This window comes from Leptinotarsa decemlineata, unplaced genomic scaffold, assembly GCF_025532065.1.
Source record: "Leptinotarsa decemlineata unplaced genomic scaffold, Ldec_3_MD MMD2_tig00001064_RagTag_RagTag, whole genome shotgun sequence".
In the NCBI taxonomy this organism is placed as follows: domain Eukaryota; kingdom Metazoa; phylum Arthropoda; class Insecta; order Coleoptera; family Chrysomelidae; genus Leptinotarsa; species Leptinotarsa decemlineata.
The window spans coordinates 759,521-771,606 of NW_027412558.1; the positions used below are offsets into that span (position 1 = coordinate 759,521).

Consider the following 12,086-nt stretch of genomic DNA (forward strand, 5'->3'; position numbering starts at 1 on the left):
TTGTCAGAAAAAAAAAAATTTTGGAGTATTAATTTGGACTTTGACCAAGAGATGGCAGCATAACCAAAATTCTGAAATATTTTTTTATATTTAAAAATTGATTTGTTTCTAAAATCTTAAACGGAAAAAAACCTTATAATTCTAGCTTCTATACCTAGAATTCTGGCCTTACGTGCACTTCCAAGAAAATATATTTTCCGTGTTTCACTTAAAAATTCCACACATAAATGGAAACATTTTTCCATTTTTATTGTTAATTCATTATGGTTAAAGTCGATTACATTGTTATTGGTAATTAATTATGGTCGTAGTGGGAAGTTATTCTAATTCAAGGTTAAATCAAGTTCACATTGCAGACTATCATCAAATTAGCATATTAAAAAAACAGTGAACCTGGAGAAATCTCCATCACTATTGTAGACTTCTGAAGACCACGTCAATTATTTGATTATAAAAAAAATACATGCGTTTTTCCTATTAGTACAAGCGAACAAAGCTTTCAGCATTATACTTGAGCTATAATTAGACGGTTGACGTTGACAACTGACATTGTTTTTTGCCTATTTTGCGATGAGAAAAAGAAAACAGGAGGGCGAATTTTGAGTGAATTTGTGAGGTCAAACCAGTATTTATGTTTTGACATTTTAGTGATTACTGTTTCTTTGGTGGATTTCCCGTTCTTAAATGGTATCCAAATTATTTGTTTGCAAATCAACACGTAAATTGTACCGCTGTGCCTTCATTACAATACATTTTTTCATGAATATTGTTGAAGGTGAGGGAGTACTTGAATGATATTTGATTTTTGTTGATGGTTAACATTCTTATTAACCTTTCGAGTGATTGTCGTTCGTTGGAAAGTGCTTCGCATTCGGGTTTATATATTTAGACTTTGGCATACGTATATTCCTTGAAAAACATGCCAAATTACATTTCAGCTTTCTCAGTGGTATGGTGTATATCCAAATTTTTGTTTTAGGTTCCAAAATAATAATGTCTAGTTAATTGTTTTGAAGTTTATTGGACAATAGAAAATCACAAATTGAAATCAAATAAGCATGATAAATTCATGACATAGAAAGTACGCTTGAACCATTTTTTGGTGCTCAGGTATAAAACTACAGCTAAGATGAGTGATAATGAAAAGAAATGGTCCTGCGAATACTGTACCTACGAAAACTACCCATCTTCCATAAAGTGCACCATGTGCAGAGGCCCCAAACCTTTCGTCAGCGAAGACATATACCGGCTGCACGGCGATAAGATAAATGCAGACGAGAAATTCTCCTCGATAGGCTCTGCTGCCGGTCCCCTAGAAAATAACGAATCGAAATGTGTGAAGTGCACCTACAATCTGTCAAACACGTGTATTATTTGTGGAGCGACTTCGCTCTCCGGCAACACGCTGCACGAACATATTCAGCCCCTTCGAATCTCCCAGCATTCTGATCTAGCGCAAAGCCTTTCGCGTTCAAGAAATAACAGCCCCCCAGCTAGCCTCACGAACATTGAAAACACCAGGAGGACGTCCCAGGCGAAGTGGATGTGTCAGGTATTTATATTGTTCTATTGTTGCTTTTCCCTTTCTAAAAATGAAAGTGGACCTAGAAATATTGCTTGCGGAATATCGCTGCTTGAGGAATATTGGATATTAACAGATGATAATTAGTTTTGACTTATTTTTAACTATTGATCTGAAGTAGATACTTTTGAATCGAATCTATTTTCACATATGGATTTCTTCAAATGTCAAAAATTAGCACAAAATTTAATTCAATTCAAAATGTTGCACTGCTTTTCATTGCTTTTATTCAGATGCGTTAAAGATGGCCCTAGAACAAAAAAAAGTTCTGAAAATTGTGTGTAGTGTCAGTCATTCTATTATTTCTTAATTTTAGACATGTACTTACGAAAACTGGCCAAAATCGCCAAAGTGTGCGATGTGCGGCACTCTAAACAGCAGCCAAAGATCCCAAGCTTCTAGTCTTATAATTCCTTCTCCTGATCGAATAATCGATACTGACTTGAATCAAGATGATAAATTTAAGGATTACATTCTTGGTGAGTCCATACTTTATATTTTCCGTAAGAATTCCTTTTTTCTTCAAAAATTAAAAGATCTATAACTGTCTGTTTAGACGACAAAGTAGTTTTATATCATTCCATATACATTTTCTTCTAGATTCTGGTCAGGGTCCTAATAATCTGGAGAACGAACGTAAAACTAGACACATGAGACGTAATGCTGACTGGAGATGGTTGAACGCGTGCATGGGGGTCATTGAAGGTGACCCCAATCCCGTCGAAGCTTATCTGTCGTCAGGTGGAGACCCAGCTAGGACACTTACAGCTTCTGAAGTCGCCATCCTGAATAGAAGTTCTGCTTTCGACGTTGGACATACTCTGGTTCATTTAGCTATAAGGTACTGAAATAAAGAGTCCCTCGGGGTCCTATTTGGAGCTTTGAGCAATGTATTACTCTACTCACGAATTTCCTCTTTGATAATATTTTTTCTAATAATTCATTGATCCAGAAATACTCATTATTTGTTTAGATTTCAAAGAGAAGACTTGCTGTCTGTCTTACTATCTCAAATAGAAGGATCTGGATCTGGAGTCAAGCGTGTCCCTAGTTACGTAGCCCCCGATCTAGCTGCGGATATCAGAAGACATTTTGCTTCTACCATTCGACTGCGTAAAGGGAATTTTCCTTGCAATTTCGTAACGGAGTTTCCCACTTTCACGTTACCTGCAGGTTAGTATATTAATACGATTAAGTAGGTGTTTTTGACAGTTCATTCATTCAAATACCATTAAATATGTGCGGCCCTAATTGCATAATTGAAATTGATGATAGGGAGAGAAAGAGAGTTGGTAGAGAGGTGTGAAAGAGAGAAGAGGGAAAAAGGAGAAGAGAGAGAAATGAATAGAGAGAAGTGAAATGTGAAGGAAAGAAAAATAGGCCACACAGAGCAAAGATATAGAAGAAGTGGGGGAGAGAGCAGAAAAAAAAGAAAACCTGAGGAAGGAAGGAGAGAAAAAAGATAGTAGATACCAAGAGAAGTTTCAGTAGGAAGAGAGAGGAAAGAGAGATTTTAAAGGAAGGAGAGAAAAGTAAAAGGGGAATTGAAAGAGGGTGTAAAAAGAAAGGAGACAAGTAAAAGAAAAAGAGGTCTGAGAGGGCAGGGAGAAGGATGAATTAAGGGAGAGAATGGAGATAAAGAAGGGCAAGGGCGAAAGTAGTAAGATAAAAAGAAGAGGCGAGAGAAAGAAGAGAAAAAGAAGATGAGAAAGAGAAATATAAAAATGAAAGTTGAAAAAGAAGAAAAAAAGAAAGGCAATACAAAGAGAGAAGAGAGAAAACAGGAAATAAAGGAGTCAGGGGTGGAGAGAAGGAACAAATAATAATATAGAAACTTCAAAAAAAAAGGAAAAGAGAGACGTGGTGAAGAAAATAGTGAAAGAGACAGAGGTAATGGGGTAGCAGAAAGCAGAGATCAAAGAGATAGAAGACATGGGAGTGGAGAAGGTAAGCAAACAAAGTGATATGAAGATGGGAAAGATAGGCAAAGAATGGGGTTTGATGCGTGGGAGATAAAAACAGAATAACAGATCAAAAACCAATAATTGGAAAAAACAGGCAGGGCTAGATGAGAGACAGGAGACAGATGAAATGATAATTCATGAGATTCAGAAGGAAAGAACAGAGAAATAGATAGACAGAAGTTAGTAAAGAGGACAAAGAAGTGGACAGTGACATAGAAAAAAGCTGATGCTGGTGAGATGGATAAATAGGGAGAATCCAGAGAAAAGAAAAAGTGAATAAAATTGGAAACTGATATGATGAATAAGAGGGAATAGGGAGAGGTAGAGAATATAAAATGAAAGGAACCCCAAAATTGATCCATGAGGCACAGCAGAGACTGAGGTAGAGATGAAAAGAGCCACAAGCTGTAAAAATAGAGAATGAATGGCGATAAAATAGGTATGAAGGCAAGAAGGGGTGACAGAACGGAAAATAAAAACTGGGAAGGGGCAGTTGAAGTAAGATTTTTCAGAATCCACTATTACATGTTAGATTTCTACACACAGTATATCAACTGAATTTAATGCTGTTTCAAATAGGTTGTGAAATGATTTTGTCTTTCAGAAGTTGACGAATTACCCCCCTCCGTTCAGGATCAACTGTTTTCCGAGCTGCTCGACAAAGATGCCCAGGAGCAATTGGAGACGGATCCTGCTGTCATAAATTGGTCGTTAGACATAACCGTTCGACTGGGATCTCGTCTGTACGCCCTGTGGAACCGATCTGCAGGGGACTGCCTTCTAGATTCAGTCATGCAGGCTACTTGGGGAGTCTTCGACAGGGACAACATGCTCAGGAGGGCTCTGGCCGAAAGTCTCGCCCAAGGAGGACATGTGTAAGTGAGAATTCAAGTTTAAAATGTCACTCCAGATATGCTTTGTACTGGTCCAAAGACCGAAGACTAGATTTTTTGTTATGATCAATTTCAGTTTTATTTAGTTTTCATATCGTATGAATCGTATTCTAATGGTTCAAACTTTGTCACATTAAAAGACTCCCTCGTGTAATTATTGATTTCCCAATTAGTGAATTCATTTTTGCCTTTGGAAAATAAATTATTATTTCGTTCATGTTTTTGATTATTCCATTGTTTCACGTAAAGTGTCGTATTGGGTTCTCAAGGTTCTATCCGAGATGGAAAGAGTACGAGTCAAGCCACGCCTCCATCCTTCAATACTCCTTGGACGAGGGGCAATGGGAAGAAGATTGGACAAGCTTGTTGTCGCTCGCTAGCCAGCCCGGCACAAGTCTTGAACAACTACACGTTTTTGCATTGGCGCATATCCTCCGTCGCCCGATCATCGTCTACGGTGTCAAGTTCGTCAAAAGTTTCAGAGGAGAAGCCATCGGATATGCCAGATTCGAAGGTGAGTTTCTAATTCTTGGTACGGTCCTTGTTTTGAAAAGTCATTGCAGTCAATAGTTGAATTTTGTAAACTGATTTACTTGATTATATTATACTTTCTTGTCGTAAGAGTTATCTACAAATTAAGGAAAAAATATTGAATTATGAAGTTACCCAATGAAAAATTTTAGGTTCCTCATTGTTCAACATCTTTCTTAATATTTTTAATTTGAAGGCGACTGGTTTTATACTTGCATTAAACAAAAAAATTACCATTTACGAGAGCAGAAGTAAAACTCTTAAAAACCACTTCTAGGAGTCTACCTGCCTTTGCTGTGGGAACAAAGTTTCTGTATACGTACCCCGATCGCCCTGGGGTACACCAGAGGCCACTTCTCAGCCCTAGTTCCAATTGAACCGTACAGCAGAATCGATTCTCGGCCTCTCCTCCAGCACAGTAACATGAATCCGGACCACATGAGGAGCACGTTCCTGCCTCTGATGGACAGGGAGCGGAAGATTCTGCCGATACATTTCCTAACAGAATCAGAGGTAAATAATGTCTTGTGGCGACGGGGGGAAAAATGCCAAAACTCACCAATTTCATTTTTCAGTTGGGCAGGGAGGAAGCAATCCTTCGTCAGTGGTTGGACGTGTGTGAAACCGAAGGGGGCATCCTGGTTGCTCAACAGTTGCTGCATAAAAGACCGTTGTTGGTTGCTCAAATGGTCGAAGAATGGCTGAATTACTACAGAAGATTGTCGTAAGTAGAATTAAAATGTTAGACCATAACAGCCTGGACGGTCACCTGACCTCAGTCCACTTGATTTTTCAAAACTAAAATATCAGGCCTGCATAGCCACCTGACCTCATCCTTCTTGATTTTTCGAATTAAAGCATTAAGACTGTAAAGGCCTGTACATTCACCTGACATCAGTCCTCTTGATTTTTTAAAATCATAATATCAAACCTGCAAAGCTACCCGACCTCAGCTTTTTTGACTTTGCAAATTAAAGCATTAAGACTGTAACGGCCTGTACATTCACCTGACCTCAGTCCTCTTGATTTTTCAAAACCAAAATATCAGGCCTGCTCCGCTACCTGACCTTAGCCTTCTTGATTTTTCAAAATGAAGCATTATGACTAACGGCCTGAACATTAACCTGACCTAAGTCCTTTTGATTTTTTGTATTCAAAATATAAAACTTGCAAAGCTACCTGACAGCAGCCTACTTGATTTTTCAAATTGAAGCCTTAGGACAGTATCGGCCTGCAATTCACCTGATCTCAGTCCTTTTGATTTTTCAAAACCAAAATATCAGGCCTGCTTAGCCACCTGACATCAGCCTTCTTGATTTTTTTGAAATTAAAGCATCAATACTGTAACGACCTGCACATTCACCTGATCTCAGTCCTCTTAATTTTTCAAAACCCAAATATTAGGCCGGCATAGTCACCTGATCCCAGCCTTCTTGATTCTTGAAATTGAGGCATCAAGACTGTAACGGCCTGCACATTCACCTGACCTCAATACTCTCGATTTTTCAAAACCAAAATATCAGGCCTGTTTAGCCACCTGACATCAGCCTTCTTGATTTTTTTGAAATTAAAGCATCAATACTGTAACGACCTGCACATTCACCTGATCTCGGTCCTCTTGATTTTTCAAAACCAAAATATTAGGCTGGCATAGCCACTTGACCCCAGTCGTCTTGATTCCTAAAATTGAGGCATCAAGACTGTAACGGCCTGCACATTCACCAGACCCCCTGTCGTGTTGATTTTTTAAAATCAAAATATTAAACCTGCAAAGCCACCTGACCTCAGTCTTCTTGATTTTTCAAATCAAAGCATTAAAACTAATGGCCTGTACATTCACCTGACCTCAGTCCTCTTTGATTTTTTAAAATCAAAATATCAAACCTGCAAAGCTACCTGACCTCAGCCTTTTTGATTTCTTCAAATTGAATTATTGAGACTGTAACGACCTGTACCTTCATCTGACCTCAATCCTCTTGATTTTCAAAAATCAAAATATCAAACCTGCAAAGATACCTGACCTCAGCCTTCTTGATTTTTCAAATTGAAGTATTAAGACTGCAACGGCCTGCACATTCACCTGACCTCAAGCAGCTTGATTTTGAAAATATGATAGCCTGCACTGATACCTGATTTCAATTCTCTTGATTTTTTTAAATTCCTCTCCTGAGCTATCGTTCATTTTCAGGCAGATGACATCAGCGCCTTTCGTGAGGCCTCTTCCCATTCAGGATTATTCGAGCGAAGGAGACACGGACGACGAATAGCGAAGGCTGAAATTCGTGCTTCGATAACACAAAACGAGTAGTGATGCTTTAGTACCTAATGTATCGAAATTTTTTCAGAAAGGAGAAAATTAGATGGATATAATGTCGAGTCGGGTGCATCAGTAAAACGCTTGTTCTAACCGAGCTGAAGTTGTTTTGGGGGGATCACTTGAACTCATGGATCGGTTCAGTTTTTTATGTCTACATATACAGGATCATTGAAAAGATTTTCAAATCAACTGTGATTCATTTTGTGATATTCCTCGTATACCAACATTTTGAATTTGTTTTTAATAATAACAGTATTATCAATCTGTAAATTTGGTGGCAACTAACTAAATGCAAAAGTTGCAACAGTTAACAAAATATTCAGACTGGTCTGAAATGATTGGCAAACAATTGAAGGAAAACTTAAATTGACAAAATCACAATCAGTGATCTTTTCATCAATTTCTAGTAAACTCGTCGACAAATCACAACCAGTGATTTTTTTTCATCAATTTTTAGATTGATAACGCAACTTTGTAGGAAACTCCAATTCACAAAAAAGATAATTCAATCTGTAAAATCAATGGAGTGCGCTTTATTTCAATCTGAGAATTGTAAATTAGATGTAATTGATAGTAAATAATGTAAACCCTGAAACTACATTTATGAATTCCACCTCCAAATTCATAGTTTCATTTGTTAATTTTAGTGTATGATATAGGAAGTATCAAATCTGATTTTTTTAAGTTGAATTATAGTAATGGATTGATCAACAATATTGGAGAGTTCAGTCAGTAAATTTACACACTAAAAATTGTACAAATATATTTATTGATGCTTTTTCATTCTTGAGCGGAGCAACTAGAACTTTCATTGATGGTTCAATCTGTGCCATTGAATACAATTTGAAAGGTTCAATTCGTAAATTTTATGACGAATAAAAGGTCCTCTATTACCTATATTTGCAGATTGAATTTTGCAATCAATATTTGAAACAGTTTCATCAAATTTAATAAAGTATAAATGTGTAATTATTAATTTCATCAACTTACAGTCTAATCAATTGAAACTGGTTATTTTACAGATTGAAATCATATTGCTTTTTCAATCTTTAGTGGAGGAACGTAAACTTGTGTTGATGGTTCAATCTGTGCCATCGAATAGAATTTAAAAGGTTCCATTTGTAAATTTTATAACGAGAAAAGTTCAACTTTATGTATATTTATTAATAGAATTTTGCGATCTATCCGTACAAGTTTTTACATTCGAATTTACAGATTGATTTGCAGCTTTACATGTAATACAAGTTTTCATTTTGGTTGTGTAAAATTACACACGGTTCATTTGCAAAGTAATCGACTGTCTACACTGAGGTGTTCCCAATCAATTTCATCGGTTGAGACTCTGCACAATCGACATCTTTTTTCCTTCTAGTGTGCCCCCCCTCCCGATTACTTTTGCACCCGGTCTCGTGTAAATAGAGAAAGGGACATAATAAACTTGCACTGAGGATCATTGAGTTGCATATTTCTGCTGATGAGTTTTTACACGTGAGCGTATTATCTTCATCTTGCCTATGCAAAAGTTGTATAGATTTTTTTGTATTCCGAGTAGGACTTAATTATTTTTATAGGTAGCTGAAGTACAAATAAAAAATATATATAAAAATAACGGGGTTCTATATTTTCTCCTAACGTACAAATTAAAATGGCTAGATGTTGATGTAATTCCTTAAAAAAGTTACCAAAAAGCTTTACTTTCTTGTGATTTTTGTACCATTTCAGAGTTTGTAACGTTTCTTCAAGCCGAGACGCCATCAGTATATTTTCAAGCATATGAAATATGCCAGTTCAGCTGTTTTTTTTTTCAAATATTGCATACTCTTTCATACTCTTGCTTTGAAATAACATCTAACCGTTTTTAATTTGTATTTTTTCGTAAGTGCTTTAATATTTATTGTTTTGTTGGGGATGTTATTTTCGTTGTTGTTGATGGTCAGTGATGTGGAGTGTGTAAGTGGTCGCCTGTTAAGATTTTCTGAGATTGAAGTCAATTTGCCGATGTCAAACTTGTTTTCAAATACAACTCTTTAAACTAGGTTTTCTCATTGAGGTATTGAATTGGATTAAATGGATTTATTGAATAAACTATATATTACATTGTTAACACACTGTTATTAAAATATATTATAGAGAATAAATGATTTGAATTCAATCGTTTTTTCATTTTCTAGTTTGAATTTTGTATCCCCAGTTTCTATACCCAGGCCTTTTTTTCAGCTGATCCCACCGTTGCTGTATCGAAAACAGTAAGACCTAAAGGGTCGCTTAAATTGGAAAAAGTTTCCTTTGGGAAACCAGAATAATCTCTTTTCAGACCAAGAATATCAGTGATTGTTTTTGAGATATAATAATAAATAATAATGAAAAAAAATACTTTTCTCAAATGAAGAAGTACACACATCGGAAAAGTCTAGGGATATTTTTATAACATACTGAATATCATAAAAATAAATGCATGAGGTCGTTTAATTTCGATTAAATTGGTACACTCGACCACCCTGTAGATTTCTATGGGTTGAACAAAGCCTGCAAAAACGGTAACTAATCTTTTTATCAAGTTTTCGGCTAAAATGAATAATCTGAAAGTGTCGAGTTTGTACATTCTATGCAGTTCTTGCTCAGCAATTAAACTGGAAATATTGTGCTTCAACATGGAACGCCATCACTTACCATTGGCTGAGATGAATAGAGCTGTAGGGCTTCTTCGAGGTGGCATGCGACAAAATGATGTAGCTCTTCGTTTGGGGTCTCCCAAAGTGTTATCAGTCGATTGTGGCGGCGTTTCCGTGAAACTGGCAGTCCAGCCGAACAACATCCAGGGCGAGGACGCGCTACAACTGCAGTTCAAGGCCGATTTTTGGTCTTAACCGCAAGAAGACAACCGACAATCACAGCACCTGAGTTGGTTAACGTGTTGCAGCAGACGCACCAGGTAACCATTGGTCGTGATACTGTCAGAAATCGACTGCATGAAGCAGATCTCCACAACAGAAGGCCACTTAGATGTCCACCTTTGTCGAGAGGCAATCGCGGTAGAAGATTAGAGTGGTGTCAAGAACATCAAAACTGAGATGCAAATGATTGGGCCACAGTTTTGTTTACAGACGAATCCAGATTTGGATTTCATCCAGATTCTCGTTGAGTAAGACTGTGGAGACGACCTGGAAATAATGAACGTTTGAGACACGTCCAGGAAGTCCACACATACAGAGGTGGTACAGTAATGCTATGGGGCGGAATCATGATCGGCGGCAGAACCGATCTCGTTTTTCCAAATCGCTCCCTCACAGCTCGACAGTACCTCGACACCATTCTTCTACCTATCGTCCGTCCGTTTGCTGGTGCTGTTGGTGAAAACTTCCACCTAATGCACGATAATGCTCGTCCACATGTCGCGCGTCTAGTGACTGACTGGCTCACCAACGAAGGAGTTGATGTATTGCCATGGCCAGCACAATCACCGGACCTGAATCCCATCGAGCATGTGTGGGACATGCTTCAACGAAGAATTACTCCGCATATGGGGAACATTCACACAACATTTCAAGTGAGAGAGCTTTTAATCGCTGAATGGGCAAATGTACCTCAACAAGACATTGACAATCTCATTTTGTCGATGCACGATAGATGTAGGGCCGTAATAAACCAGCGTGGGGGCCATACTTTGAACTTATTCCAATTTTTTTTGTATTATGATTTTTTTTCGGGGTGCCAAAGAAGAGCCATATTTTTTTTTAGTTTTGCTTATATGCGCAGTATTTTTGACCATTTAATAAATTTTGTTGTAAGTTACATTCGTTTAATAATCACCCGTCAACTTTTTTTTCCCTAAAGCGATCTAAAAAAAATTATTGCCATTTTTAAAAATATCCCTAGACTTTTCCGATGTGTGTATGTAAAGTTTGAATTATATCAAGGAGGTAACAGCGCCATCTGCCAGCGAATAGATCAAGCAATGATGTCGATATACCAAGGAGGTTACGTACAGCGCCATCTGCCCGCGAATAGATCAAGCAATAATGATACAGGTGAAGCTAAAAAAAGGTGTTAAAATAAAATAAAAAAGCAGAAGATCTTTCAATACAGTTTCATATATGTCATAATCTGATATAAATCAATTTGCAGTGCGACGTTTCGTTGGTTATACTTCATCATCCGCTTTATATTTTAAATACGTCGAATTTTGTAGTTACTGTAATAAATTCAGCTATGTATGCAGGTCCGTATTTAAAAAAAGTAATTTGATGAACGAAAAATCGCTTTGCAAATTGGTTTATATCAGATTATAACGAATGTGAAACAGTATTGAAAGTTCCTCTGCCTTTTTTTATATCTTTGGACGCGGTAGAGCCAAAAAAAATCGACAATATATTGAGCAACTGACTCTCTGTTGAAACTGTAAGTTTGGTGAGGAGAAACTTAAAAAAGACAATTTTTGATGTCAATTGTTGACAATGTACTTTCCAATTGAAAGACTCGTCTAGAAAGAATCCAAAACAAGTATCTTTCCCAATCACCAGAACTGCAATACTTTTCTCAACACACGCTATTCTGGTTGGTGAAACGCTCGTCGAAAATAGTATTGCAGGTCTGGTGACTGGGAAAGGTGACATGTTCCAGGTGAAACAATTTTTTTTTCTACTGGTAATGGGATAACCGCTTAGGTTACAATCAGTTTTTCCGTTAACCAGCTGTCGGCCCCTAAGAAGGACTAACGAGGTCTTACCTTTGAACGTGTGATTCCTAATTAAAAAAAACTACTCGTATAATAGTACATACCTCGATTCCAGTGACAATAA

The 12,086-nt window shown here is 37.2% G+C and overlaps 1 protein-coding gene across 3 annotated transcripts; it reads left to right on the plus strand.

The window, feature by feature from the left end:
- Positions 1-532: 532 nt before the first annotated feature.
- trbd (ubiquitin thioesterase trabid) lies at positions 533-9,439 on the plus strand. Of its 3 annotated transcripts, none has more exons than XM_023173406.2 (10): positions 533-687; positions 980-1,552; positions 1,899-2,061; positions 2,183-2,423; positions 2,556-2,755; positions 4,151-4,421; positions 4,709-4,953; positions 5,248-5,483; positions 5,546-5,694; positions 7,159-9,439. In XM_023173406.2, the coding sequence occupies exons 2-10, from the start codon at positions 1,130-1,132 to the stop codon at positions 7,235-7,237; spliced, it is 2,007 nt and encodes a 668-aa protein (XP_023029174.1). In that variant the 5' UTR covers positions 533-687; positions 980-1,129; the 3' UTR covers positions 7,238-9,439. The 3 variants fall into 3 exon arrangements, with proteins under 3 accessions (XP_023029174.1, XP_074031593.1, XP_023029173.1); XM_023173405.2 differs by having other exon boundaries at positions 541-775; XM_074175492.1 differs by lacking the exons at positions 5,546-5,694; positions 7,159-9,439 and having other exon boundaries at positions 535-775; positions 4,689-4,953; positions 5,248-5,471.
- The last annotated feature ends 2,647 nt before the right edge of the window (positions 9,440-12,086 follow it).